This window comes from Myodes glareolus, chromosome 4 (genome assembly GCF_982192425.1).
Source record: "Myodes glareolus chromosome 4, mMyoGla1.1, whole genome shotgun sequence".
Lineage (NCBI taxonomy): Eukaryota > Metazoa > Chordata > Mammalia > Rodentia > Cricetidae > Myodes > Myodes glareolus.
This window is the reverse complement of record NC_142029.1, coordinates 88595629-88620099: the sequence shown is the minus strand read 5'-3', so window position 1 is coordinate 88620099 and position 24471 is coordinate 88595629. Positions and strand designations below refer to the sequence as shown.

Below are 24471 nucleotides of genomic sequence, written 5' to 3'. Positions count from 1 at the left end.
GAGCAAGCAAGCCTTTCATGAGAAGGCACGGGCCATGAGAAGAGTGAGTGCAGACCTGAAAGACAGAAGGACACGCTAGGCTGTTATACTGATAGCAGAACCCCAGGGTGCTGGATTGTGGAACATTACCCTCATCTTTGCTCTGACAGGTTCTAGAACACTGGCTGAATGTAGGGGAATGACAGAGTGACTTCTGGGAAGACGCTTCCAACATCTCTCTGAACCTGTGACAGGAGGGAGAGAATCCCAACTAGAACACGTGTGAATGAAACAGAATTCAAGCCCATCCCCCAATCTTCTTCCCTTGGGGTAAAACAGGTCTTTCCACGTCTTCAGCAATTCTTTCAGGTCTCTCATTTCCAAGGACAGCCAAAAGCTCCCCCACCCACCCCCACCTTTTCTCCCTTATTAGAAGTCTGTCCTGAAGCCGAAGGAGGAGTGTGAGGTGGAGCCATGTAGGTTGGGACACAGAGCCCGGATCGACATCTGCCTTGGGAGTGGGGCTTTCTCCAGACAAGCCAAGAACCGCTGGACCATCAGAGCCCAGTACGATGGAACATGCAGTGGAGATTATCATGCCATGGAGATACCCCTGTCCAAACTAGGAGGGGCAAAGGGCTTGGAAACTAGAAAATGCTAGATCTGAGCAAAGCGAGAGGAGAGAACAAGGCCAGCAACACACAGAGCTCTGTGTATTCAGAGGGAAGTTGGCAGGGTTGTGCCCGGGCAGAGAAACTCCGAGTGGTACAAAGGGACGTGCCCGGAGTGGAGAAATCATGCTAATTGTCTGCACCAGAGCTGGAGAACGCCACCCAAAATGAAGAGAGAAAGGGGAGCCCTGTTCAGAGCCTCCAGGGCCCTGCACCTCGCTCCTTTTGTCTACCTGCTTCTCATCCAGCCAGGTAGGAGACCAGAAAGGTCTGGAGAAAAGAAGTTGGGGCTTTTGACGGAGAGGGAGAGGGAGAAAGGAGTCTGAATACCTTCGGGGCTGGAGGAGGGGAGAGAGCGCTATGACCGTGGGAAGATCTCAGTGAATTAAGGAATCGGTGTTGAATGTATCTCTTCATTCCCTGTGCTTCCTGCCTGGCCCCTGGCCCCCTCCCCCAAAGGCTGCTTGACTTTGTAGCTCCCACGGCATTCAGTACATTAGATGGAAGGCATCATGCCACTTCTTATGGGATGACTTGTTGGCGTGGGCCTGTCCCAGCATTCTTTTCAAGGGATTATGTGAGCTCTTGATGGGAGGAGGAGGGGAAATCTTGGTGGTGAGCCTCCCAAACCCTCACCCTGGCTTCTTTGAGGGTCACTGCTTGAAAGAGAAAAGAAGTTTGTAGGTAATGAGCGTCCTGGTTTAGGGTAATAATCCATCAAATTCACTCAAAGCCATAGATGCCTACCTCTTGTAATGCCCCCATCAACTCTATGGAGAACTGACCTTATTTTAAATACTGTAGATGTGCTTTTGTGTACTTATACACAATGACAGGGAACCCAGAAATGCACATTTTAGTGTGGCAAACAGATACGTAGATTGTTTTAACAAAAAAGCAGGAATCAGGGGAAAAAAAAGTCACCTGCCTCCCTCCAGGAAGCTGTCGCTGGTGGGGCAGGATACGGGTGGGCGAGAACCAGGGAATGTTTCCTTGTAGGAAGAATGTTTGCACTGAATCTCAGAGGATGAGAAAAATAGGTAGGAGCATGAGTGAGATGATTGTTGGGAAATGGACAAAGGTCAAGAGCTTGAAATAGTCTTGCGTGTTTAGGCGGAGCCCAGAAGTTCAGCATTGCTGAGCGAAAAGTAGGAATTGAGCTCAGCAAAATCCTTGTAAAACTGTCTCCGAAGATGAGAGGTAGTCTATAAGCAGTGGGCAGGGAAACTGAGTGATCTTTAATTTGGGAACGGGCAGGACCAGATAGACGTTTTGGATCCCTTGGTCTGCAATGAAGCACTGATGGGAACATGAGGCAAAGGAGAACAGGATGGGAGGCTGTTTAATTCTTCTGAGCTGATGAAACAAACCGGCACAAAGTAGGTGGTTTAGGTAGCAGGACATCGTTGTCTTGCAGTTCTGAAAGGCAGGTGCTAGAGATCAAGGTATTGATGGTGCCACGGTCCCTCTGCAAGCCTTAAGGACAGATCTGTCCCGGGTCTCTTTGGCTTGAGGCAGCAACATTCCAGCCTTCAGGTGGCGTTTTCCTGTTTGCGTGTCTGTGTTCCAATGTCCCCATTTTACAAGGACGTGTGCGGAAGTGGATCCACCCTACTTCAGCATGACCTCATTTTAACTCCTTGGCTCTGCAAAGGCTCCATTGCCAAAAGAAGTCCAGCCATGAGGTGTGGGGCTTGGGGATGAGGATTACATGGACTTCAGCGTGTGAGTTTGAGGATAGGTACTTCAGCCCACAGCAAAGCTGTTTTTCTAATTATAAATCATGTTAATATGATAGTAGTTATGAACCAGGCATGGCAGTGCATGCCTGTAATCTTAGAGGTAGAAGAAGAAGGATCAGGAGTTGAGGGTTATCTTTGGCTACATAGTGAGTTTGAGTCCAGTCTGGGCTCCGTGAGATTCTGTCACAAACAAACAATATTAGCTATAACCTATGAGAGCTAATTATTGGGCCATAGACTATTGTCCTGCTATTGTAACAAGCATTGAAAGTGCAGGTTCTGTAATACATCTCTGCCATCTTTACTGTGTTATTTAGGAAAATGTCAGTTTCTGTAGGAGATAAATTTCAAAATTGAAGTCCTTGGCATATATTATGTGCCAGTGCAATGAAGTGCTAGACTAGGCCTGGAAAAGGAAGAACGATATTGTGTAGCGTTCTCAGGAACATGCTAAGCTGATGGGACTCTGTCTGCTTCAATGTGTAGAGTTCTCAAGGAACATGCTAAGCTGATGGGACTCCGTCTGCTTTAATGTGTAGAGTTCTCAAGGAACATGCTAAGCTGATGGGACTCTGTCTGCTTCAGTGTGTAGAGTTCTCAAAGAACATGCTAAGCTGATGGGACTCTGCTTCAATGTGTAGAGTTCTCAAGGAACATGCTAAGCTGATGGGACTCTGTCTGCTTCAGTGTGTAGAGTTCTCAAGGAACATGCTAAGCTGATGGGACTCTGCTTCAATGTGTGGATCACTGTAGGGTTTGTCTCTACTTAGTCCAGGTAGAGAATTTGTTTGAGACAGGGTCTTCTTCCTCTACAGCCCTGACTGGCCTGGAACTTGCTATGAAAACCAGACTGGTCTCAAACTCACAGAGATCTATGTGTCAGTCCCTGTGTCCTGAGAGCCAGAACTAAAGGCGCTGGCCATTATGCCTGGCCAAAGAGAAAATTAAACAAACAAACAAAAAACCTTAACAGATACAAGGAAGGGGGTTTCCAAAATAAGTCTCTGAGTGCTACATATCACTTTCACTAGTTCTGTTGGCTAGAACTCACTACATGGCTGTGCTAAGTGTAGAGGAAGCTGGGAAATGCAGTATTGAGATTGGCAAGGAGAGGGCTGGAGAGGAGGTTCCATGAAGAGCGCCCACTGCTCTTGTAGAGAACCTAGGTCTGATTCCCAGCACCCGCATGGTGGCTCACAACCATCCACAATTCCAGTGTCTGGGGATACAATGGCTTCTTCCGACCCCCGCAGGCACTGCACATGTATGCATATATGCACGTGCAGGCAAAACACTCATGCACATAAAATAAGATTCAGGCACTGATGTTGATAAATTGGGCTTTCTTTGACGCAGCCTTCCCCTTCTTTGTCTTCACATTTATTTGCTTATTTTGTGGGAGTCCCAGTACATAACTGCAGAGGTCAGGAGACATGTCAGTTCTCTCTGTCCACTTTGTGGGTCCCAAGTACCCTTACCCATTAAACCAACTGGCTGGCCCCAAATCAGGCCAAATTCAGCCTTCTTAAACTCACCAAAGCACAATTCACAAGATATTCAAATAAGACTTACTCAGAGGCTAAGGTGTTATAATGATATAAATCCAAACTTTGGAGGTTTTTATTCTCTGGACTTTTCTACTCCTCTGTCTGGTTCTGTGCTGAATTTGAAGGGGTGGGTGGGTATTAGAATAGTCTGACATTGTAGTCCCTGTCAACCTTGAATTTAAAGCAATTGTCATGCCTCAGCCTCCTGGATTCTTGGATTAGAGATACGAGCCATCATACCCACTGTCTTTTTTAGCCTACCATGTTGCAATGGTGATCCTTTCTGGTTTAAAAAAAATAGTGTAATTGTAATTTAAAAACTCATAGAGGAAGATGGAGTTAACATAAGGATATAGTCCTATAGACCCTTAGCAAGTGAACAAGCCCATGTTATCATCCCTTAGACAAAGAAACAGATATGGCTAGGTTGGTGGCATAACCTTTAATCTCAGCACTTGGGAGACAGAGGCATGGAGGATTTCTGTGAATTCAAAGCCAGGCTAGTTTACATAGCAAATTCCAGGCCAGCCAGGACCACATAGTGAGACCTTGTCTCAAGAAAAGAAAGAAATCTTGCTACTTCCTCAGAATCACCCAAAATTTCAGTTGCTATGTTAGCCACTGAGGCAGATACCTTTAGAGCAGACTCCTGTGTCGATGTCCCTTCAAAGAACGTTCATCTTCAGCATAAAATTTGTGACACAAGCTGAGCATGCCCAGAAGTATCCTGTCACAACTTTAATCTTCTAACCATGCACTCCATGTTATATTGAGCATGTTCAGGGGTATACTCCCTAAGTGATAAAACTGGGGGTGACCCAACCTCTATATGAGTATGTATAGACTCCCCAAATAAAATCTCTTCTCTGTCTGTGTTTAAGGAGGTCATTGCTTTGGAAATAAATCCTATGTTTTTCTTCCCTGTTTCAGATAATAACTCTTTCTCCGCTTTTATGTCTTGGCCATGTTTATTTTGGCTTTGCACTCACCAAGTTATGAACCCAGGTAGTTTGTGTTGCTTGTTAATCACAGAGGCCAGTGAACAGAAGCAGGAAGCGAATTTTTAAACACTTTATTCAGAGAGCCAGCAATCTAGGAAGACAGAGTGTTATCATTCCCAAATCTGCTTTACGTAGACCATCGCCAACTAGTCCGTTTTATAGGGAACAAGAACAAAGGCAATTAATCATTCTAAACTATAGTCTGGTCCCTCCAATCAGGTGACCAAGCCTTATTTTTATAATTCATGGTGTTGGTACTTTTCTTCTTATTTCTTCCTATACTTCCTCCTCCCTCCCCCTGCCCCATAGCGGGAGATTCACATAGGCCTAAGGTCACTGAGTCTTCCATTCCTCCCACAAGATTATCCAACTTACAGAATGTACATACCGAATCCTATTGACAATTACACACTGCAAGTGTGTCCTTGTAATGTGGAATATAAATCACCCTTACCTGTCCCTTTTCACACAGTCACTTGGTTCCACTGCTACTGGGTCTGTGCTTGATGAGAGACCATCACAACATTAGGGACCGTGTGTGCGAGAGAGCAGATCAACTCGTGACAGGCAGAAGGTAGAGACAGACAGGAAGGAGTCTGGCAAGACATGCACCCATGGACTTACTCCTCCAAGCAGGCCCTACCTTTTAATAGCTGTCTTAGAACAAACCATTGACGAATTAATCCATTGAAACTAATGCCTTCATGAACCAATCATCTCCCAATCTTCTTATCTTAATTACTATAAAGTAGAATCAAATTATAGTTTAAGTTTATATTAACATGATAATCAAGTTGAGCTTTTCTCATATTTTTATCAGTCAATTGGATATGCTTTTTCTGAAGCACCTGGTCCAAGTCTTTTTTAAAAATATATTTTTTTTTAATTATTTTCAAGTGTGTGCATGTGCGCATGCGTATGTGTGTGTGCTTTGAGTATATACATAATGGGGTTACAGGTGGCTGTGTATCACCTAATATAGGTGCAGAAGTCAAACTCTGGCCCTCTGGAAGAACAGTATGTACTCTAAACTGCTGAGCCATCTCTCCAGCCCTTGTTCCAAATCATTTGCACAGCTTTCTATTGAGTTGCCTGGATGTTTCATTTTTTTCTTCTGTCTTTTTTTTTTTTTTAAGCAGACTCTCAATCTGCAGCCGATGCTAACCTGGAAATCACTATGACAGCCCAGGCTGACCACAGCTCCCAGCTGGTTACCAGGCTTTTTGTTGTTGTTGCTGCTGCTCTTTTGTTCTCGAAGAATTCTGTATCTATTCTCAAATCAGGAAAACACCGTCCTATTCTGTTTAAAATGGTATTTTCCCTTTCATACTTAGATCTCCAGTCTACTTAAACTGATATTTGTCTAACATGAATAAGAATACTTGTTGTGTAAGCATGAAGACTGAGTTCAAATGCTCAGGGCCCACATAAAAGAACTGGTGTGGTCAACTTCATGCCTGCTAAACCCAGTACAGGGGGTCAGGCAGGAGACAGGAAGGTTGTTGAGGCTTTCTGACTGCCAGCCTGGCTCCAACTTCAGTGAGTGGCTCTGTGTCAGGGAATAAGGCGGAGAGTGGAAGAGCAGGACACCCAGGGTTCCCTTCTGGTCTCTGTATAAGTGGACACACTGGCAAATGCATGCTCACACACAACTTAGTGGAGAAGTGCATGCTCACACACAGCCTAGAGAGGGAGTGCATGCACGCGTGCGCACACACACACACACACACACCTCACTAGGGAAGTGCATGCACACACACACAACTCACTAGGGAAGTGCATGCTCACACTCAGCCTAGTGGGGAAGTGCATGCTCACACTCAGCCTAGTGGGGAAGTGCATGTTCACACACAGCTTAGTGTGGGAATGCACGCTCACACATAGCTTAGTGAGGAAGAGTACAAATGTTTTGTGGGAGTAGAGCCTAAGCCAGGAAGGCCAAATCTTGAGTAAGGGGGTCTTTCTCATCTGAGCCACCTCCTTCTTTCTTCTCTGGAAGGTTGCAGTGAACCTCAACTTCCCGGGATTGACTGGCTCCTGCGGTTCTTTTTAAACATGTTACTTATCTTCGAGTTCCCCTTCATATCAATGTATGTGTTTTATGTTGGTCAAGCTACCATAGCTGTTAGAGTCAGAGCGTTGGCCCTGGTAACCCTAATGAGCTAGGCTCAGACACTTAACCTCCATGGGCTGATTAAAAAGACAGAGAAGGAAGAGGCTGGTGCGATGACTCAGTGGGTAAAGATACCTGTTGCCAAGCCTCAGAATCTGCAGGAACACACATTGGACAGGGAGAACTGAAGTGCCCCGTGTCCCGTGTCATAGAGCACATACCATGCCACCACCACCAAACAACCAACACATAAATGTTTTTAAAAAGACAAAGCCAGGTGGTGGTGGTGCACACTTTGAATCCCAGCACCCGGGAGGCAGAGACAGGCAGATCTCTGTAAATTTGAGGCCAGCCTGGTCTGCAGAGTAAGTTCCAGGACAGTCAGAGTTGTTACACAGAGAAACCCTGTCTCGAAAAACCAGGAAAAAAAAAAAAGACAAATAATAGTATTTAAAAAAAGAGAGAGAAAGGATATTCAGTGTAGTCGCGTTGGAAAGAAGAATCAAAAAGTCCAGTGATCCACCCCCTACAAGGCCACCTTTGAGGTACAGACATGAAGTTTAGGTTTATACGAAGAGCTAGAAGTATATGTAACTAAACAGTCCTGGTCACAATGCGGTCTTGCCTATTATTGACCCGTCACTGTTTAAGCAAGATGGTCTGACAAGTCAGAACTACACACATTATTATTATTGCTATTATTGTTATTGTTATTTTCCAGAAGATGAGTTCCTTCTTTGGTTGACATCAGGCTTTTTCTTCTCCTTTCATAAGATTCCTGAGGAATTCCAGTTCCTAGAGATCATTGTTTCAGTAGTACTGACAGCCAAAGGGAGAGTACACGTGTCTCCTTAGAATGTCTTCGTTCCTAGCAGAACAGTTGCACCAGGGCTCCTCTTTCAGAATCTGGAGTGTCAGACAGAAAAGAACATAATAGTTGTAAAAGTAATGGAAAGGGAAACCTTGGGGTAGGGCACAGGAGGAGGATGTAAAAAAGCAGTTTTGCCAAGGGCAACTCCAAAGCCCTGGCCCTGTCATAGAAGGACAAAACACCCTGTCCTTGCTTTGCTATGGTCAGTTTGGTCATAAATTGATACATCATATCAAGTCTGCTCTAGTGTAGTAAGTAAGGAAGCCTCCTGAGATCTAAATAGTAGAGTATTAAATTATAGGTCAACTTGTAGGTATGATGTTTTATTTGCGAGAATGGACAGATTAACAATAGTGACAGTTTCAGTTCACAAACATGATAATTTTCATGTTGTCTTAATATAGACTTAAATTATTCCTGAACATCTATGTTTCTTAAGGAGTAGATTAAAAGCCCCTGACTCCGCTTTGCCTGAATCTCAAGGGACTTCTTTATAGTTTCTGTTTCCCTGCTCCATGTCCCTGAATGATTTTGAAACATTTCAAATGATTTTGCAGTCATGGTCCAGGCCTCAACAGGAGAACAGCATACAATGCAATAATCCCAACCGTTACACAACAAATGATACTCTTTCTTTTTTTTTAAAGAAAAAGAGATTTATTTATTTATTATGTATACAACATGTATGCCCGCACTCCAGAGGAGGGCACCAGATCTCATCACAGATGGTTGTGAGCCACCATGTGGTGCTGGGAATTGAACTCAGGACCTCTGGAAGAGCAGCCCGTGCTCTTAACCACTGAGCCATCTCTCCAGCCCCCAAATGATACTCATATAATAAAAGTGATGAGGATGGGCCCTTTTCTCAGACTGCTGCTAGGGATGAATTAGACAGAGGTCTCAGGGATAGTGATAGCGGATTGTGGTGACTGCCAATCCTGTGTTTCCAGATTTTGATAGCCTTCAAAGAAAGAATTCAGAGATGAGACAAAGCAAAGAACTGGGAGGAAGTTAATCTCAGAGTGAAGGTGCCCTCGGTGGGAACAGGCCTCTCCAATACCTCTCAGGAGCAAACCTTAGGTAATGACAGACATGGTAGAGAACTTCAGGAATGGAGAGGGTTTCTAGAGCAGGGTTTGCTCCATGCTTTGGATCTTATATGTGGTCTTTGGATGTGTCAGGGCATCAGATACATGACGGGAGCAGGGAATTCTGTAAGGCCAATGATCCAGACATATTGTGCTGAATATAAGGACAGACGGTAGTTATTTCCATTGGTCTTGTTGCCCCAGACGATGTTAGATGGTCCTGGGTAAAGCTGACTTTTGCTAACTGAGCAGTCTTGTGGTGTTTTCTGTGATGTGGCTCTGTGATGACGTCACCATCCCACCATGCAGTTGGCCTCTTTCCCCCCTTCTACTTTGCCTTCCTCAAGATCATCATCAGGTAGGAAGGATATTAAAAATCCAAAACAGAATACAAAATGTTCCTTCTCTCAGAGAACAAAGTTCTCGCTGCCCTTGGATTGTTGCATGTGAGTCTCACCACCAGACTTCAGAAAGGAAATCATACAGTTGGGGAAAGCCCAGGGCAGGACACCTAGGATGCTCAAAGACCCAAGCAAACAAAACCTGTTGCAGATAGAAAGGATTACAAGTGTAGTTCCTGGTGCTAGAGAACGGATAAGGTGTAGAGAGAGCCCTATAACGTGAGTTCAGCATCACCCCTCTGATGGTTCTGAAAGATAAATTTAAGGCATGGCGATTCCTTTAAGGGACGAAGCCTGAAAAGGATCATGGCTCTGTGTAGACACATTCTTGAGGTTTGCCTTTCCTCGGTATCACAGGATGTCAAATCCTCCTTGAGTAGACACTTCGAACCTTTATAAACACTAGGGCATTGATTGTTTAGTTAGATAGATCTTGAGAATTTACAGGTATGGTAACTTCCTTTTTTTTTTTTTGCCTGTGGTGGAACAGAGACTTTCTACATAAAGATGCCAGAGAGACAATGATTAGGCTAATTGCTTCTCCAGGTTAAATAATCCTCCTCCCTTTTACTGCCACTCTAGACCTGAGGTGTTAGCCGTTTCCTCATTTCTGTGTCCTGCTTTGGCTCCTGTCCCAGTTCTCTGTGTCGCCTGAAAGTTATGAAACCCAAACTTAGATTCTTTTCAGTTTCTAGGCAACTGTTCATGCTCAGCAAAAATGTTCTTGTCATCAGTATCCAAGAAAGATGGCGCCATCCTCTTACAATGAGTGTGCATGTGTTCCTTCTCCTTGCGGGCATACCCATGTTCACAGCCATAAGGAAAATCGACACTTGGGCTAGTGTAAATTAGGAGGCAGTCAAAAGTTGTATCTTCTCCAGTGTTTTTATCCACATTATAATATAAATTGATTTTAAAAAAAAGCAGAATTGCAGGGGGAAACATCATTTTTAAAAAGGCTACTGAAACCTTGAAATGGAATGAAATATAATCCAAGGGACAGAGAGAGAGAGAGAGAGAGAGAGAGAGAGAGAGAGAGAGAGAGAGAGGTTACATAAGAGAGAAAGGTAATTAATAAATACAATGTCTTCTAGTTGTCTGCGCTCTGGGGTTACCGATGGTAGAGGAAAATGAGACGCCTCAAGTTTGATGCTCGAGATCTGTGTTAGTCAGTTTTCCATGTGTGTAATGAAATATCTATGGCTGAACAGTTTATAAAGAAAGGAAGCTTACTTAGCTCCTAATTTTGGAGGCAGAAAGTCTGAGCAATGTAACATCAGCTCTGGAGCAGACCTCACACATCCTTTCATAGTACAGTAGAAGACATCACGGAACGTGTAGAAGAGAGATCACACAGGGAAACAGGAAGCCGTGTGCGAGTGGTGCTTAGGATCATTCTTTCATAACAATTTAAGTTCTGAAAAATTGGCACGAAGTCCCACAATAACTATCTCAATTCTTTCCAAGGACAGTATTCACAGTGAGCTAACCCACTGGGCTCTTTCTTTCTGTCTGTCTGTCTTTCTGTCTGTCTTTCTTCTTTCTTTCTTCTTTTTGTTTTTGTTTTTGTTTTTCGAGACATGGTTTCTCTCTGTAGCTTTGGAACCTTTCCTGGAACTTGCTCTGTAGACCAGGCTGGTCTTGAACTCACAGAGATCCACCTACTTTTGGATTAAAGGTGTAAGCCACCACTGCTCCGCTCCACTGTACTCTTAAAGGTTTCAGTTTCTCCTAATACCCCCACCTTGGGGGGAAGGCTTACAACACACAAACCTTTGAGGGACAAACCACAGCAGGGATTGTACTCAAAAGTTTTAATTTTTTATTTTTTAAATGATTTATTTGTTTTATGTACATTGATTGATGTTTTGCCTGCATGTGTATTTGTGTTAGAATGACGGATCCCCAGGAACTGGAGTTACAGAGAGTTGTAAGATGCCATGTGGGAATTGAACCCAGAGCCTTTGGAAGAGCATCCAATGCTTTTGACTACTAAACCATCTCTCCAGTCCTTCAATTTTTTTAAAAAAAAATTATTTTATTTTTATTTATGTATGTGTGTGTGTGTGTGTGTGTGTGTGCACATGTGTGGTTAAGTGCCCATAGAGGCCAGAAGAAAGCATCAGATTCCCTGGAATTGGAGTCACAGGTGGTTGGGAACCACCTGGTATGGGTGCTGGGACCTAAACTCGGGTCTTCTGCAAGAGCAGTATGCAACTTTAACTAGTGACCCCTCTCTCTGGTCCTTCCTTACTCAGTTTTATGAACCTCCTGGGTAATTCCACACATGTAATTGGCATGTACTTACCCTACAGTTTTAGACCAGGTCCTGAGATGTGACCTTGCTATTTGAGCATGGAGGTCTTTAAGTATACTCCGTGACTTTTCCCAGAACCACCTCAAGTCATACATACCAAAGCCCCTTTGTCCACTCAGAGAAATTTGAAAGTTTGCTTTTCTAAATCTAGCCAAGAATGGGACCTAGTAGTTGTTAGACAGGGAAACCCATTTAAGCCATCACATAAACTGAAAGTTGAAAGAAACTTTGCAGGTTATGTGAACAGTTGGATTTCAGTCTGATACACAGGACCATGGGAATGCCTAATAGCTCTTTGTGGTATTGGGGAGGAGGACTTAGGCCCCATCATCTCTTCTGCCAAAACAAGTTAGGTAGACGGGACCATATTTCATTTATTTCCATTTTTATGTAAAAGTTTTAGGAAAACAAAACCATTTTTGTTTTAAAAAATGTTTGGGATTTGGTCAGGAATGACGACAAATGCATTTAGTCACAGTACTTGGGAGGCAGAGACAACTGGGTCTCTGGGAATTCAAGGTCAGCCTGGTCTATGTAGCAAGTTCTAGGCCAGCCAGACTACACAGTGGAACCCTGTCTCAAAAAAAAAGCACTATAAAGATAGCTCAGAAGCTAAGAGCATTTCTTGGTCTCCCCAAAGACCTGAGGTCAGATTCCAAGACTCAGGCCAAGTGGTTCACAACAGCCTATGACTTCAGCTTCAAGGAATCCATTGTCTTTTTCTCGACAGGCACCCAGAGCTGTATAATATACACTGACATAGACACATACATATATACAGATAAATAAAAAAAAAACAAAAATAAATAATCTTTAAGGCTGGCTCAGTAGTTAAGAGCACTTGTTCTTGCAGAGGACCCAGGTTCGATTCCCAGCACATACATGGTAGGTCACGCTATCTGTAACTCTAGTTTCAGAGGACCTGGCACCTTCTTCTGGTCTCCCTAGGTACTAGACAGGCTTGTAGTGCACAAACATATATTCAGGCAAAACACTTATACATATAAAATACAAATAAATCTTTAAAAATCGCATTTGAGGGGCTGCAACGTAGCTCAGCTGATGAAGTTCTTGCCTACTGTACACAAAGCCCTAGGATCATTATGAACATGGCATAAAACTGGGTGTGGTGACACATCTCAACAATCTCAGGACTCAGGAGGTGGAGACAGGAAGAAGGTCCGTTCAAAATCATTGTTGCCTATAGATCAACTCTGAGACCAGCCTTGAATACTTGAGATGGTATCTCAAAAATTAATGTAAAAATAGTTGTGAGAGGGTGTTTTGGCATGCTTCTGTCACCTCAACGTTGACTCTGGAGGTCGAGGCAAGACAATTGTGAGGTAGAAGTAGCCCTGGACTCTCAAGACAAGATGAGAGAAAAAGTTCACAAATAGATATCTTTGTCCGTCCTAACTTCCTCAGCATACAGCTTCCCTCCAATTAGCAAATGCTATTCAGATAGTCACACCTACAGTGGCTTTTTCTGCAGGGTCATCTCCTGGGGTTTGAGTGATACCGGCTGATGAGAGATTGGAGGTGAGAGTTGGAAACTGCTTAGCGATCATGCTGGTCTCACTAACTACTTCACTGCACAAACAAAGAAGCTGAGGCCCAGAGAGGTAGCAAAGTGGTCAGCGGGCTTTGCCTTGACTTTTAACAGAAAGAAGGAGCCCATACTTAACATAGCACCTGCTCTTAAAACCAATGAAATGTGTTCAGCAAATAAAATTTGCTTTAATTACCATAACCAAGCTTTTTAGTTCACTTATCTCTTGATTTGGTCCAGACAATCAAATACAAGTAGAGGAAGTGGAAAAGCACAGCCCTACATCCCCAACTCTAGAGAGATAGGTAGATAGATAGATAGATAGATAGATAGATAGATAGATAGATAGATAGATAGATAGATAGATAATATATTGAGATAGGATATAGGCTGGCCTCATACTTCAACTCACTGTGTAGTCAAGAATGATCTTGAACTTCTGATCCCCTGTCTCTACCTCCAAAGAGCTGGAATTACAGGCTAGTGCCTGGTTTATAATCACTATATTTTTTTTTGTAAATGAGAAGAATGGGACTTAGAAAGATTGTTTATCCAAATGCACACAGGCAGCAAGTGGTAGAGCCCCGTCTTGCAAGGCCTTATGGTTCCAAACACTTCATTCTACCCATTCAAGCTCTTCCTCTGTAGAAAATACAAACAGAGCTGGCACTTAGGTGAATTCCCTGAACTTCCTCCCCAGTTGCCAAACTGTTTTATAAACTGAGCCCTCCTGGTAAGATACAGTTATCCTTGAGGTAAGGACTTGGGATTCTCTGTGTGACTGGGAAGTACCTCTGCTGTCTTCAGGTCCTAAGCGTCTTCTTCCTGAGCATTGGCTCAGCATATGTTCCTCCTTCTCAGGGAATCTAAGTTCTGGTGCTTTCTCTATTTCCTGTCATCCTGATTCGTTACTAGATTTGCCACGTTGGATGTTAGTCAATATTTCTGTGAGAAGAACACGTAGAATGTAGGGTAGGGGTAATCTTCTGCAAGAGGTAGACAGTGGGGAAAATTCCAGAGTGACTAAGCCGTAGAAGACCTGGGATGGCTAGGAGGAAAGAAAGATACAGGAGAGATAGCAAAGGTCTGTTGGAGAGGCGATGGCGCTGGTGGAAGCCAGAACTGGTGGGAAGCTAAGGGTCTAAAGGTGTGAGGAAGGTCAGAGGGTTTGAGGGTGAATGGGGCTATGAAGCTAAGGGCCTGACACTGCCCTCTTCCCCAATGGGTCTCTGTTTGCAGTCCCCCTGGAGGGGGTGAACATCACCAGCCCAGTACGTCTGATCCACGGCACGGTGGGGAAGTCTGCCCTGCTTTCTGTGCAGTACAGCAGCACCAGCAGCGACAAGCCTGTGGTGAAGTGGCAGCTGAAGCGCGACAAGCCGGTGACCGTAGTGCAGTCTATAGGCACAGAGGTCATTGGCACTCTGCGGCCTGACTACCGAGACCGTATCCGGCTCTTTGAAAATGGCTCCTTGCTTCTCAGCGACCTGCAGCTGGCGGATGAGGGAACCTACGAAGTGGAGATCTCCATCACTGATGATACCTTCACAGGAGAGAAGACCATCAATCTCACAGTAGATGGTAAAGCATTCTGCAGGGAAGGAGGCAGGATAAGATCGCGACTGAGGCTAGACCCCCAAAAAACCACAAAAGGTTAAGGGGGCATTAGAAGGTGGTGCCTAGGCACAGCTAGCATAGAGTATTTGCACAGACCAGCCTGCTTCACATTTACAATAATCAAGGGCTAGATAACATCACTCCCTCCATTTTGAAGACAAGGAACATGAGTTAATAGAGTAACTAGCCCAAGTTCATATGACTGACAGAGCCTAGCATTAAACTTAGAGAGCTAGACCTAGATCTCCCCCAACTAAAGTGTCTTCTAGGCTTGATCAGTTTAAGTAAAGCTCAGGGGTTTTAGAATGGTGTTTAGGAAGAAGGGAAAGAGCACCCATCATGGCTATGTTGTTCAGTCTAGAAGCTACTTGATGAAGAATGAGTGGATGAAAAAGGGATGGATGGATGGATGCATGGATGCATGGATGGATGGATGGATGGGTGGGTGGGGGTGGGTGGATGGATGAATGGATGGATGAATGGATGAATGGATGGATGATGGATGGATGAGTGGGTGGATGATGGGTGGGTGGGTGAATGGATGGATGGATGGATGGATGGATGGATGGATGGATGGATGGATGGCTGAATGGATGGAGGAGTGGGTGGGTAGATGGTTGGGTGGATGGATAAATGGATGGTTGGATGGATGGATGGGTGGGTGGGTGGGGGATGGGTGGATGGGTGATGAATGAATAGATGGATGGAGAAATTATAGGAAAGAATCTAAGCTAAGGATCTCTGGAGGTACTTCTCAGCGCACAGTCTGAACTGTTGTATTTTGAAAGATGGGAGAATAAAGAAGGGGGAGGAATTGTGTTGTAGACCATGATTCACAGGCATTTCCACTCCCCATTTTTGGGGTTCAGTGCCCATTTCAAGACCACAGGTGTTAGTGGCTTCAACCACTGTGCTGGAGCTCAGCGAGGCCTTCACCCTCAACTGCTCCCATGAGAATGGCACCAAACCCAGCTACACCTGGCTGAAGGATGGCAAGCCCCTCCTCAATGACTCCCGAATGCTCCTGTCCCCTGACCAAAAGGTGCTCACCATCACCCAAGTGCTCATGGAGGATGATGACCTGTACAGCTGTGTGGTGGAGAACCCCATCAGCCAGGTCCGAAGCTTGCCGGTCAAGATCACCGTGTATAGTAAGTCTCCCTGCCCGCCCAAGATACGAGGGTTCACCGGGACTAAAGGCATTCCAGAGAGTAACTATATAGAATAGTGGTTCTCAACCTTCTAATAATGCAACCTTTAATACTGTTCCTCATGTTGTAGTGACCCCAACCATAAAATTATTTTTGTTGCTACTTCATAACAGTAATTTTGCTACCATTATGAATTGTCATATAGACTATCCGTGTTTTCCGACGGTCTTAGGTGACCCCTATGAAAGGGCCATTTGCCCCCTAATAGGTTGTGGCCAACAGATTGAGAACCACTGATTTAGATGGCATGAGACCGGTTAGAGATGGGCTGACTGTCTGTGAAGGATGGCCACAAATGGAAGGGCGGCTCCAGGGAAGCTCTGCCATTGCCTACCCACGCTACTGGGGCCCTTGTCTATCCCCTCAATTGCTAGTGTCCTACTCGCCACACCTGCTCCCCTTCTCAAATTGTCCCTTCCTCCCTCCCTCTCTTTGCTTAGGACGAAGCTCCCTCTACATCATCTTGTCTACGGGAGGCATCTTTCTCCTTGTGACCCTGGTGACAGTCTGTGCCTGCTGGAAACCCTCCAAAAAGTCTAGGTGACGTCAACATTCACCTCTTAGTTCTTCCTGCAGCCTATTTCAATCCCAGGTTTAATACTGAGGGATTGACTGTCTTACTAGCACTGAATCCGGGGCCATGTACATACTAGGCACACTCTCCTACTGCATCCCTATTTCCCAAGCTCTATTCTGAGTGTGTGTGTGTGTGTGTGTGTGTGTGTGTGTGTGTGTGTGTGACATGCTTGTATAGGTGTGAGTACGGGCATGTGTTGGTGTTGGTGCTTGTGTGTGTAGATGCCCATGTATGTGGGTGCCAGAGGTGGACCTCCAGCGTATTCTTCAGAAGCCATCCACTTCGGGGTTGTCGTTGTTGTGAGGCAGGGTCTTTCATCAGCCTGGATCATATGAATTAGATTAAGCTGGCTGGACACTGAGTCTCAGGGATCTGGCTCTCTCCGCTTTACCCAGTGCTGGAACTACAATTGTGGGCTACCACAGCCATCGTTTTTATGTGGATTCTTGAAACTGAACTCAGGTCCTCGTGCTTATATGAGGCAATCACTGCCAACTGAGCTATCACTCCACCCCAGCTCCTGAGATATAGTCTCATCTCTTTGATTTTTTCCCATCCTCATTCCAGGTGTATTTTTCCATTGTATATGGTGCTGCATCTGTATTCAGTTACCTCTGACCACCCCGGCACTGTTAATGGTGGCTTCTTCTTTGGATTATAAAGTCTAGCTGGGTTAATGTGCTACCTTTTAAGTCATAGCACCCGCAGTTTACAGACAAAGATGTTGAAACCCACCCTGGATAAATGGCCTCCCCACAGTCACAATGTCACAACTATCTTAGCATGCAAACCTACATAGTCACAACTATCTTAGCATGCAAACCTATACAGTCACAACTATCTTAGCATGCAAACCTACATAATCACAACTATCTTAGCATGCAAACCTACATAGTCACAACTATCTCAGCATGCAAACCTATACAGTCACAACTATCTTAGCATGTAAACCTACATAGTCACAACTATCTTAGCATGCAAACCTAGATACTCACAACTATCTTAGCATGTAAACCTACATAGTCACAACTATCTTAGCATGCAAACCTAGATACTCACAACTATCTTAGCATGTAAACCTACATAGTCACAACTATCTTAGCATGCAAACCTAGATACTCACAACTATCTTAGCATGCAAACCTAGATGGGACTCATTCCAAAGTTCCTGAACAGCCACCATGCCCAGCCCATCTTCCCATCACAAGGCTTCTTCCGTGGTCATTAGAACCCTTCCTGGGTCTGTTCCTTAGCTTTTCTGTTCATGTCCAATAGCTCTGTTCTTGGTGTGGGTCGGTTAATTTGCAGGAAGAAGAGGAAGTTGGAAAAGCAAAACTCATTGGAATACATGGATCAGAACGATGACCGCCTAAAATCAGAAGGTGAGCTCTCAGCCACCCACTGGCCCAGCCCATCTGTGCTCAGATCAGAGAGGCCTGCTGGGAAAAGGAAGAGTAGGTTATGAGGAAGTCCGAAGAGCAAAGCATACAGGAGCTGGGTGATATATAGGATTTGTCTCTGGACCAGACACTCTGTTCTTTCCCTATGCAGCAGACACCCTGCCCCGAAGTGGAGAACAGGAGCGGAAGAACCCAATGGCACTCTATATCCTGAAAGACAAGGTGAGCTGCTCTGTCAAGGAATCTCCATGGGATGCTTGGGAGCCGATGATGTGACCACCCCTTTGCAGTATTTACAGAAATCTTTGCGTCATCCCCACTTTAGAGATTAAAAATGAGACACACAGAGAGAAAACTTGCGAAGGGCTAAACAAGTAAACGAGTGGCAGGCCTGGTTTTCACGATATGGGCGATAGTCAGTATGCAAACCTGGCTGGATGCATTCCAAATATCATGAACTACCCCAGCTTCCACCACATCCTGGCTACCGCCTGTCACGAGACCTGACTGTGGGCTTCAGAGCCCTTCATCTGTTCTCTCGGCTCACATGCAATGCCCCATTTGCCACGACCAGGTCTGAAAGAGGATAAAGAGACAAGGCTCTGATTCATGCTGACATTTACTGAGCACTTGTCATGTGCTTGGGCCGTACTAAATGTTGTGTATTCCTAGACCTGAGTCTGCCACCTAGTCGGACTTGGAGGTGTGGGTGAAAATTCTGAGGGACCCCCGTTTCTGTTGTCCCGGTACCTAAAACAAAACGTGGTCCCAGATTAGGTCAGGGGACCCGCCGACCCTTGCGGCGTTTGTGTTTGCAGGACTCTCCGGAGCAGGATGAGAACCCTGTTACAGAGCCTCGGAGCACTACAGAGCCTGGCCCGCCCGGCTACTCTGTGTCACCACCAGTGCCGGGCCGCAGTCCCGGGCTGCCCATCCGCTCAGCCCGCCGCTACCCGCGCTCCCCAGCGCGCTCCCCCGCCACCGGCCGGACGCACACGTCACCACCACGGGCCCCGAGCTCTCCCGGCCGATCGCGCAGTGCCTCGCACACACTGCGGACTGCGGGCGTGCACAGAATCCGCGAGCAGGACGAGTCTGGGCAGGTGGAAATCAGTGCCTGAGCTGTCTTGGGAGTCCATTCCGGTTGCCCACGGTCTGCTGTCCGCAGCAGGGAGGGGAGGCTGAGAAGTTCCGGGGCCGCTGGCCTGGTGCGATGGGAGAACGTGGCCAGATCCCCGTTTAGGGTGCACACGTGTGTGAGCTTGCACAAATGGGGTGGAACGCTGATCTCGGTGTTAAACCCTGTTGCATGTGTGCTGGGTTTACTGGTTGTGTTCTCTGTGTTCTCAGTGGGTGTGAACTGTACCGTTTTAGGACTACATAGATTATTAAATGTCCGGCCCAGTCCCCGGAAGGGTTTTATGGTAACTAACATCTATAATTTTACCCAGTGAGACCTCCGACGCGCCCCTAGGGAGCATTTATGCTTTCCACCCACCTCCCAATCCCCCACGCCTCCGATCCCTAACATCTGTGGTACACACACACCTCCCCCAGTCCAAATTAGAGGCCACTTACCCACAAACGCAAACTGTCCTTAACTAAAGATGTCTGATGCTGGTTCCTGGGTGTACAGGGCCTGTTCTGACCACAAAGGAGTCATTGTCTTAGAGGACCTTCCTGGACACCTTGTTCCCCATCCCTCCTGGTGGTGAGGGTAAATCCTATGGGCATTCTTCCTAGAACCCCAGGAACCTGGACTAGGCAAGGATGAAATATTAGGCTTTCAGTGCTTGGTGACCTCCAATGACTTCCTCAGAAGCACGTTATACTGACCTTTCTTCCTATCTTTGCTCATGAGAATGTGGGTGGGCTTGGACCTATAGAGCCGTAGTTCTCAACCTGAGGGTCACAACCCTTTCAGGGTCACATATGAGATATTTATATTATGATTCCTAACAGTAGCAAATTACAGTTATGATGTAGCAATGAGATAATTGCTTAGTTGGGGGTCACCACAGCATGAGGAATGGTATTAAAGGGTCACAGCACTAGGAAAGTCGAGAACCACGGCTCTAGAGATTTGCATGGCCTCACACCACTGAGCCAGAAAGCTGCGTCTGGGAAGGACCTGATTTCGACCATTCACACTCTTCTTCCTTGCTCTCTTACTGAACAAGCATTTCAATCATCCCCAGAAAGGTTGAGGGGCTTCCTGGAGCTGGAAGGAAATAAGGATCTGCTCTGCAGAGAAACCCAGAAAGAAGCAGCAGCTTCCCAATCTACCTATCAGGGCAGCCATAGCACACCCCCTTAGCCTCCTGTTTTCCACCTGCCTTGTTCCTAGATACCCAGAACCCAGGACAGTGGACAGAGCCAGCTCTGTAATCTGTACCATCAGAGAACTAAGAGGCTGGGCCACTCCTCGCCCACCACCTCTTTGGGCATTTTCGAAGAAAGAAAATAACCTACTGTGTAAAGTCAGAAAGCAGACAAATGGCTGAAAGACAAGAGGGTCCTGAATGTTCTGCCTTCTCTTACCTAATGCCCTCAGGGACCTTGTGTCTCCTGTCCCTCCTCAACGTCTAAACTTCAGTTCTGTCTCTCCATCATCCCACAAGCGACTCCCAAGGCCCCATATCCATCACCTCCACACCAGGACACCAGCCCTGCGGGCACCAAGATTTCTAGCTTGCCTACATTCCCTCACCCCTCCAGTGTGTCTCTCTGCTTTCCATTCTGATGGCTTTCTCCCTGCTCATGTGACTTGTCTGCAACTCTCCCTGCTTAGTCAGAACCCACAATCCACTAACCTTCCCAGCTGCCCCATCCACCATAAAATAGTGCACGTAGGTGATAGCACAGGCAGGTTAGGAGATGTCAGACTTGGAGAAGGACTACCTTGGTCGGCCTCGAGATACAGGGGTGAGGGATAGGGTGAGATGGGAGCATGCTACACCCTGGTGCTGTATTCCGGCAGGGCTGACTTCCCAGACTCAAGCCAAATTTGCCTTAAATCGGGGGTAAGTAAGGAAGTTGTTTTTTTGTTTGTTTTCATTTTTGTTTTGCTCTGTTTTGATCTTCCTCTTTGTATTACTAGCATCTGGCAGAGTGTGTAGCACACCCTGGATGCTCAATAAACTTTTGATGAAATCAAAACGTTATCTCCACATTCGCAAACTGAACAAATGAGGAACCTAAATGTACAAGTTATCGCCTTTTCTCTTACCGTCTTCCACTTTCTTTTCAAATTCCAAACTGTCCATTTCAAAGCAATCATTCCATTCATTCATTCATTCATCCATTCATACACTCAAGTGTTCTCTTGGTTACTAAATAAACGTTCATCTCCCAGACACATATTAAAGGTATAATTATGCCATGACTTCTATCCACTAAACAATCTCACAGAGGAAGACAGTAAGTGAATAGATTATTCTAATACAGTGTAAAAGAGAAATAACAGATAGATACAATATAAGGTACTCAGGAAACATACATGAGAGGTTACAAGAGACAGGAGGACACATTCCAAGTAGAAGGAGAAGCATATACAAAAGTCTTGGAGGTCAACACACATAAAGAATTCACGATACTGAGCCATTGAAGTGGATGGCATGATTTTAGGAGATTGTATAGAGTAGAAAGTAAGGAAAGCTCAAGATAGGCCTCTGGGGCCTGAGAGATTGTATTTTGTGAAGCTGGGTTGAAAGGATCTCACAGAGAAGGCTTAAAAGGCATATCAAGAAAGATAGGATGAAATATAAGTGAAGAGGCCGACAAGCAGTCAAAGAGGCTCTCAAGAAGGATGGAACAGATACGCTGCTGCATGCCTAGAGCCCCATTGCGTGGAAAGCTGAAACAGGAGGACCTGAAGGTCAAGTCCAGCTGAGGCACAGAGCGATGTCCTGTCTCAGAGAAACCACAGAGGTGGGAGACGAGGTGGTAGAACAGTCAGGACTTCAGAGGGCTCTGGATATGAAGAGGATTTCAAAATAAAGATTAGGGGTTGACATGTAGCTCTGTGATAGGGTGCTTTCCTAGCACGTATGAGTCCCTATGTCCGATCCCCAGGAAAGAAGACAAAAAAAAAGAATCACAAAAGAAAAAAACACACATTAAATTCGGCAGCAAGAGGGCGGTTGGTCAGCTTGGCACAAGGAGTGTCAGTCATGAGCAGGAGGTATAGATGAGTCATGAATGGCACCGTCCCGACTGGAGGCTTGAGTCTGGTATTTGAAAGGTCTTCCTGTTTCAGAGGAGCTTGATCCTGCCTGCACACACTATATTTAGTCTCTATTACCAGGAGAAATTTCCAGAGAATCAGAAACAAAATAAAAATCCAAAATAGGGCAAGTCCAGGGTGCTTTAGTACTAATAAAATATGAAAAGGAAATGCCATGCACATTTTGCATTAGAAATGTGTTGAAAAACTATGCTTGGCCCATTGGTGAGGTAAGAAGAGTTAAACTTGAGACTCTTAGATTAAGAGGATGTCCTAGAGAAGGGCTACCTGATGATAGTGCACAAGACACTGCCAGATGGAACTGCTAATCTTCTGAGGGGAAAAGCACTTTCAACTTTCTGATATTAAAACCAATCAAAGATGAATGAACAGGTGTGGTGATACATGCCTGGAACCTCAACATCTGGGATGTTGATGAAGATGGGTTACGAGTTTCAGATCAGCCTGAGCTACACAGTGAAATGCTATCCCACGCAGCTGGAAAAATTAACAAAAAAAAAAAAAAAGAAGAAAGAAGAAGAAAAGAAAAGAAAGGAAAAAAAAGGATCAATAAGTAGGTATACAAGGAAACAAATCACCATGAATGGGAGTCGGCCGGGCGGTGGTGGTGCATGCCTTTAATCCCAGCACTCAGGAGGCAGAGGCAGGCAGATCTCTGTGCGTTCGAGGTCAGCCTGGTCTATAGAGAAAGTTCCAGGACAGCCTAATCCTCTCCAGTCTTAGATGTTTTCTAAAACTAGTAAATACACAAAAATATTAACAAACAAGGAATATAAAAAGATGATCTCATGTGCATAATTGGTAGTAAAAATAGAGTCCACCAAAGACAAAGTGAACCCTTAAAGGCAGAGAGACACGAACCTCCTACTGTTAGAAGCCAGTAACAGTGGGAATCATTAGGAAGCAAGTCCTTTCAAGAGAGCAACAAAGATTACTACCAACTAAGAATATTTTGTCTGGTAAAACAGACTTTATTTTTTTCTCTCTTTTTTTTTTGTTTTTTGTTTTTTGTTTCTTGAGACAGGGTTTCTCTGTGTAGTTTTGACTGTCCTGGAATTCATTCTATAAACTAGGCTAGCCTTAAACTCACAGAGAACTGCCTGCCTCTGTCTCCTTAGTGCTGGAGTGCTGGGATTAAAGGCATGTACCAATCTGGAGACTTTCATACTGAGAATGAAATAAAGCTATCAAATGAGGGGGCTGGAGAGATGGCTCAGAGATTAAGAGCTCTGGCTGCTCTTCCAGAGGTCCTGAGTTCAATTCCCAGCTTCCACATGGTGGCTCACAACCATCTGTATTGAGATCTGGCGCCCTCTTCTGGCCTTCAGGCACACATGCAGGCAGAATACTGTATGCATAATAAATAAATAAATCTTAAAAAAGAAAGATATAAAATGAAACAAGTCCTGGGGTTGGGTCTCATAGAAATACATAACAGAAACACAGAAAAAAATTCCAAAAGGAAGGTTTGAGAAACAAGGACAAGCAAATAAATGAGTAAGTAGATTCGAATAATGTCTTATAAAATGATAGTTGTTAGTCTGCAGTCCTCAAAACCTGAGAAGGAAAATTAGAGGGCTTAGGTTGGGAGGCTTTATCAGAATCAAACTATTTCAACATACTTGAATACTTTAGGAATTCTTTGGCTAAAATAGTAACTTTATATTTTAGTAAGCATTAGGGAGAAGGTATGAGTAACTAGTAAAAGATCATAAATGTAAGCTCAAACCTGGCTACATAAGAAATTACAAGCCAACTTGAACAGCATGAGAAACTATATCAAATTATACTTTTACCATGTGTATGTATACACACACACAGAGAGAGAGCGTATATCTACTAGTATTACACAATTCATGTGATATACTTTCATTCTATATTTTACATATTATATATATATATATATTTAATTCACAGATAAGGAAGGAAATATATTAAGGATATAAATACAAATTCAAAGCATTCTTAAACTTCCAAGAAAAGAAAAAAGAGGGTAAATAAAATGTGAGCTGATATGATAGAAAGCAAAAAGTTAAATGATAGGGAAAAAAGCTAAATTATTAATGACCAAAATTGTCCAGTTAAAATACAGAGATAGGTATCTTAACTGGCATATGATTTTCTAAATCTTAAAAAAATTA

The 24471-nt window shown here is 44.7% G+C and overlaps 1 protein-coding gene across 1 annotated transcript; it reads left to right on the top strand.

The window, feature by feature from the left end:
* The first annotated feature begins 435 nt into the window (after positions 1-435).
* Positions 436-21243, top strand: Hepacam (hepatic and glial cell adhesion molecule). The gene is made up of 7 exons (XM_048448731.3): positions 436-902; positions 14519-14860; positions 15766-16047; positions 16548-16647; positions 17993-18066; positions 18236-18306; positions 18903-21243. Exons 1-7 carry the CDS (start codon positions 818-820, stop codon positions 19203-19205), a joined length of 1257 nt encoding a protein of 418 aa, XP_048304688.2. The 5' UTR covers positions 436-817; the 3' UTR covers positions 19206-21243.
* Positions 21244-24471: the final 3228 nt, after the last annotated feature.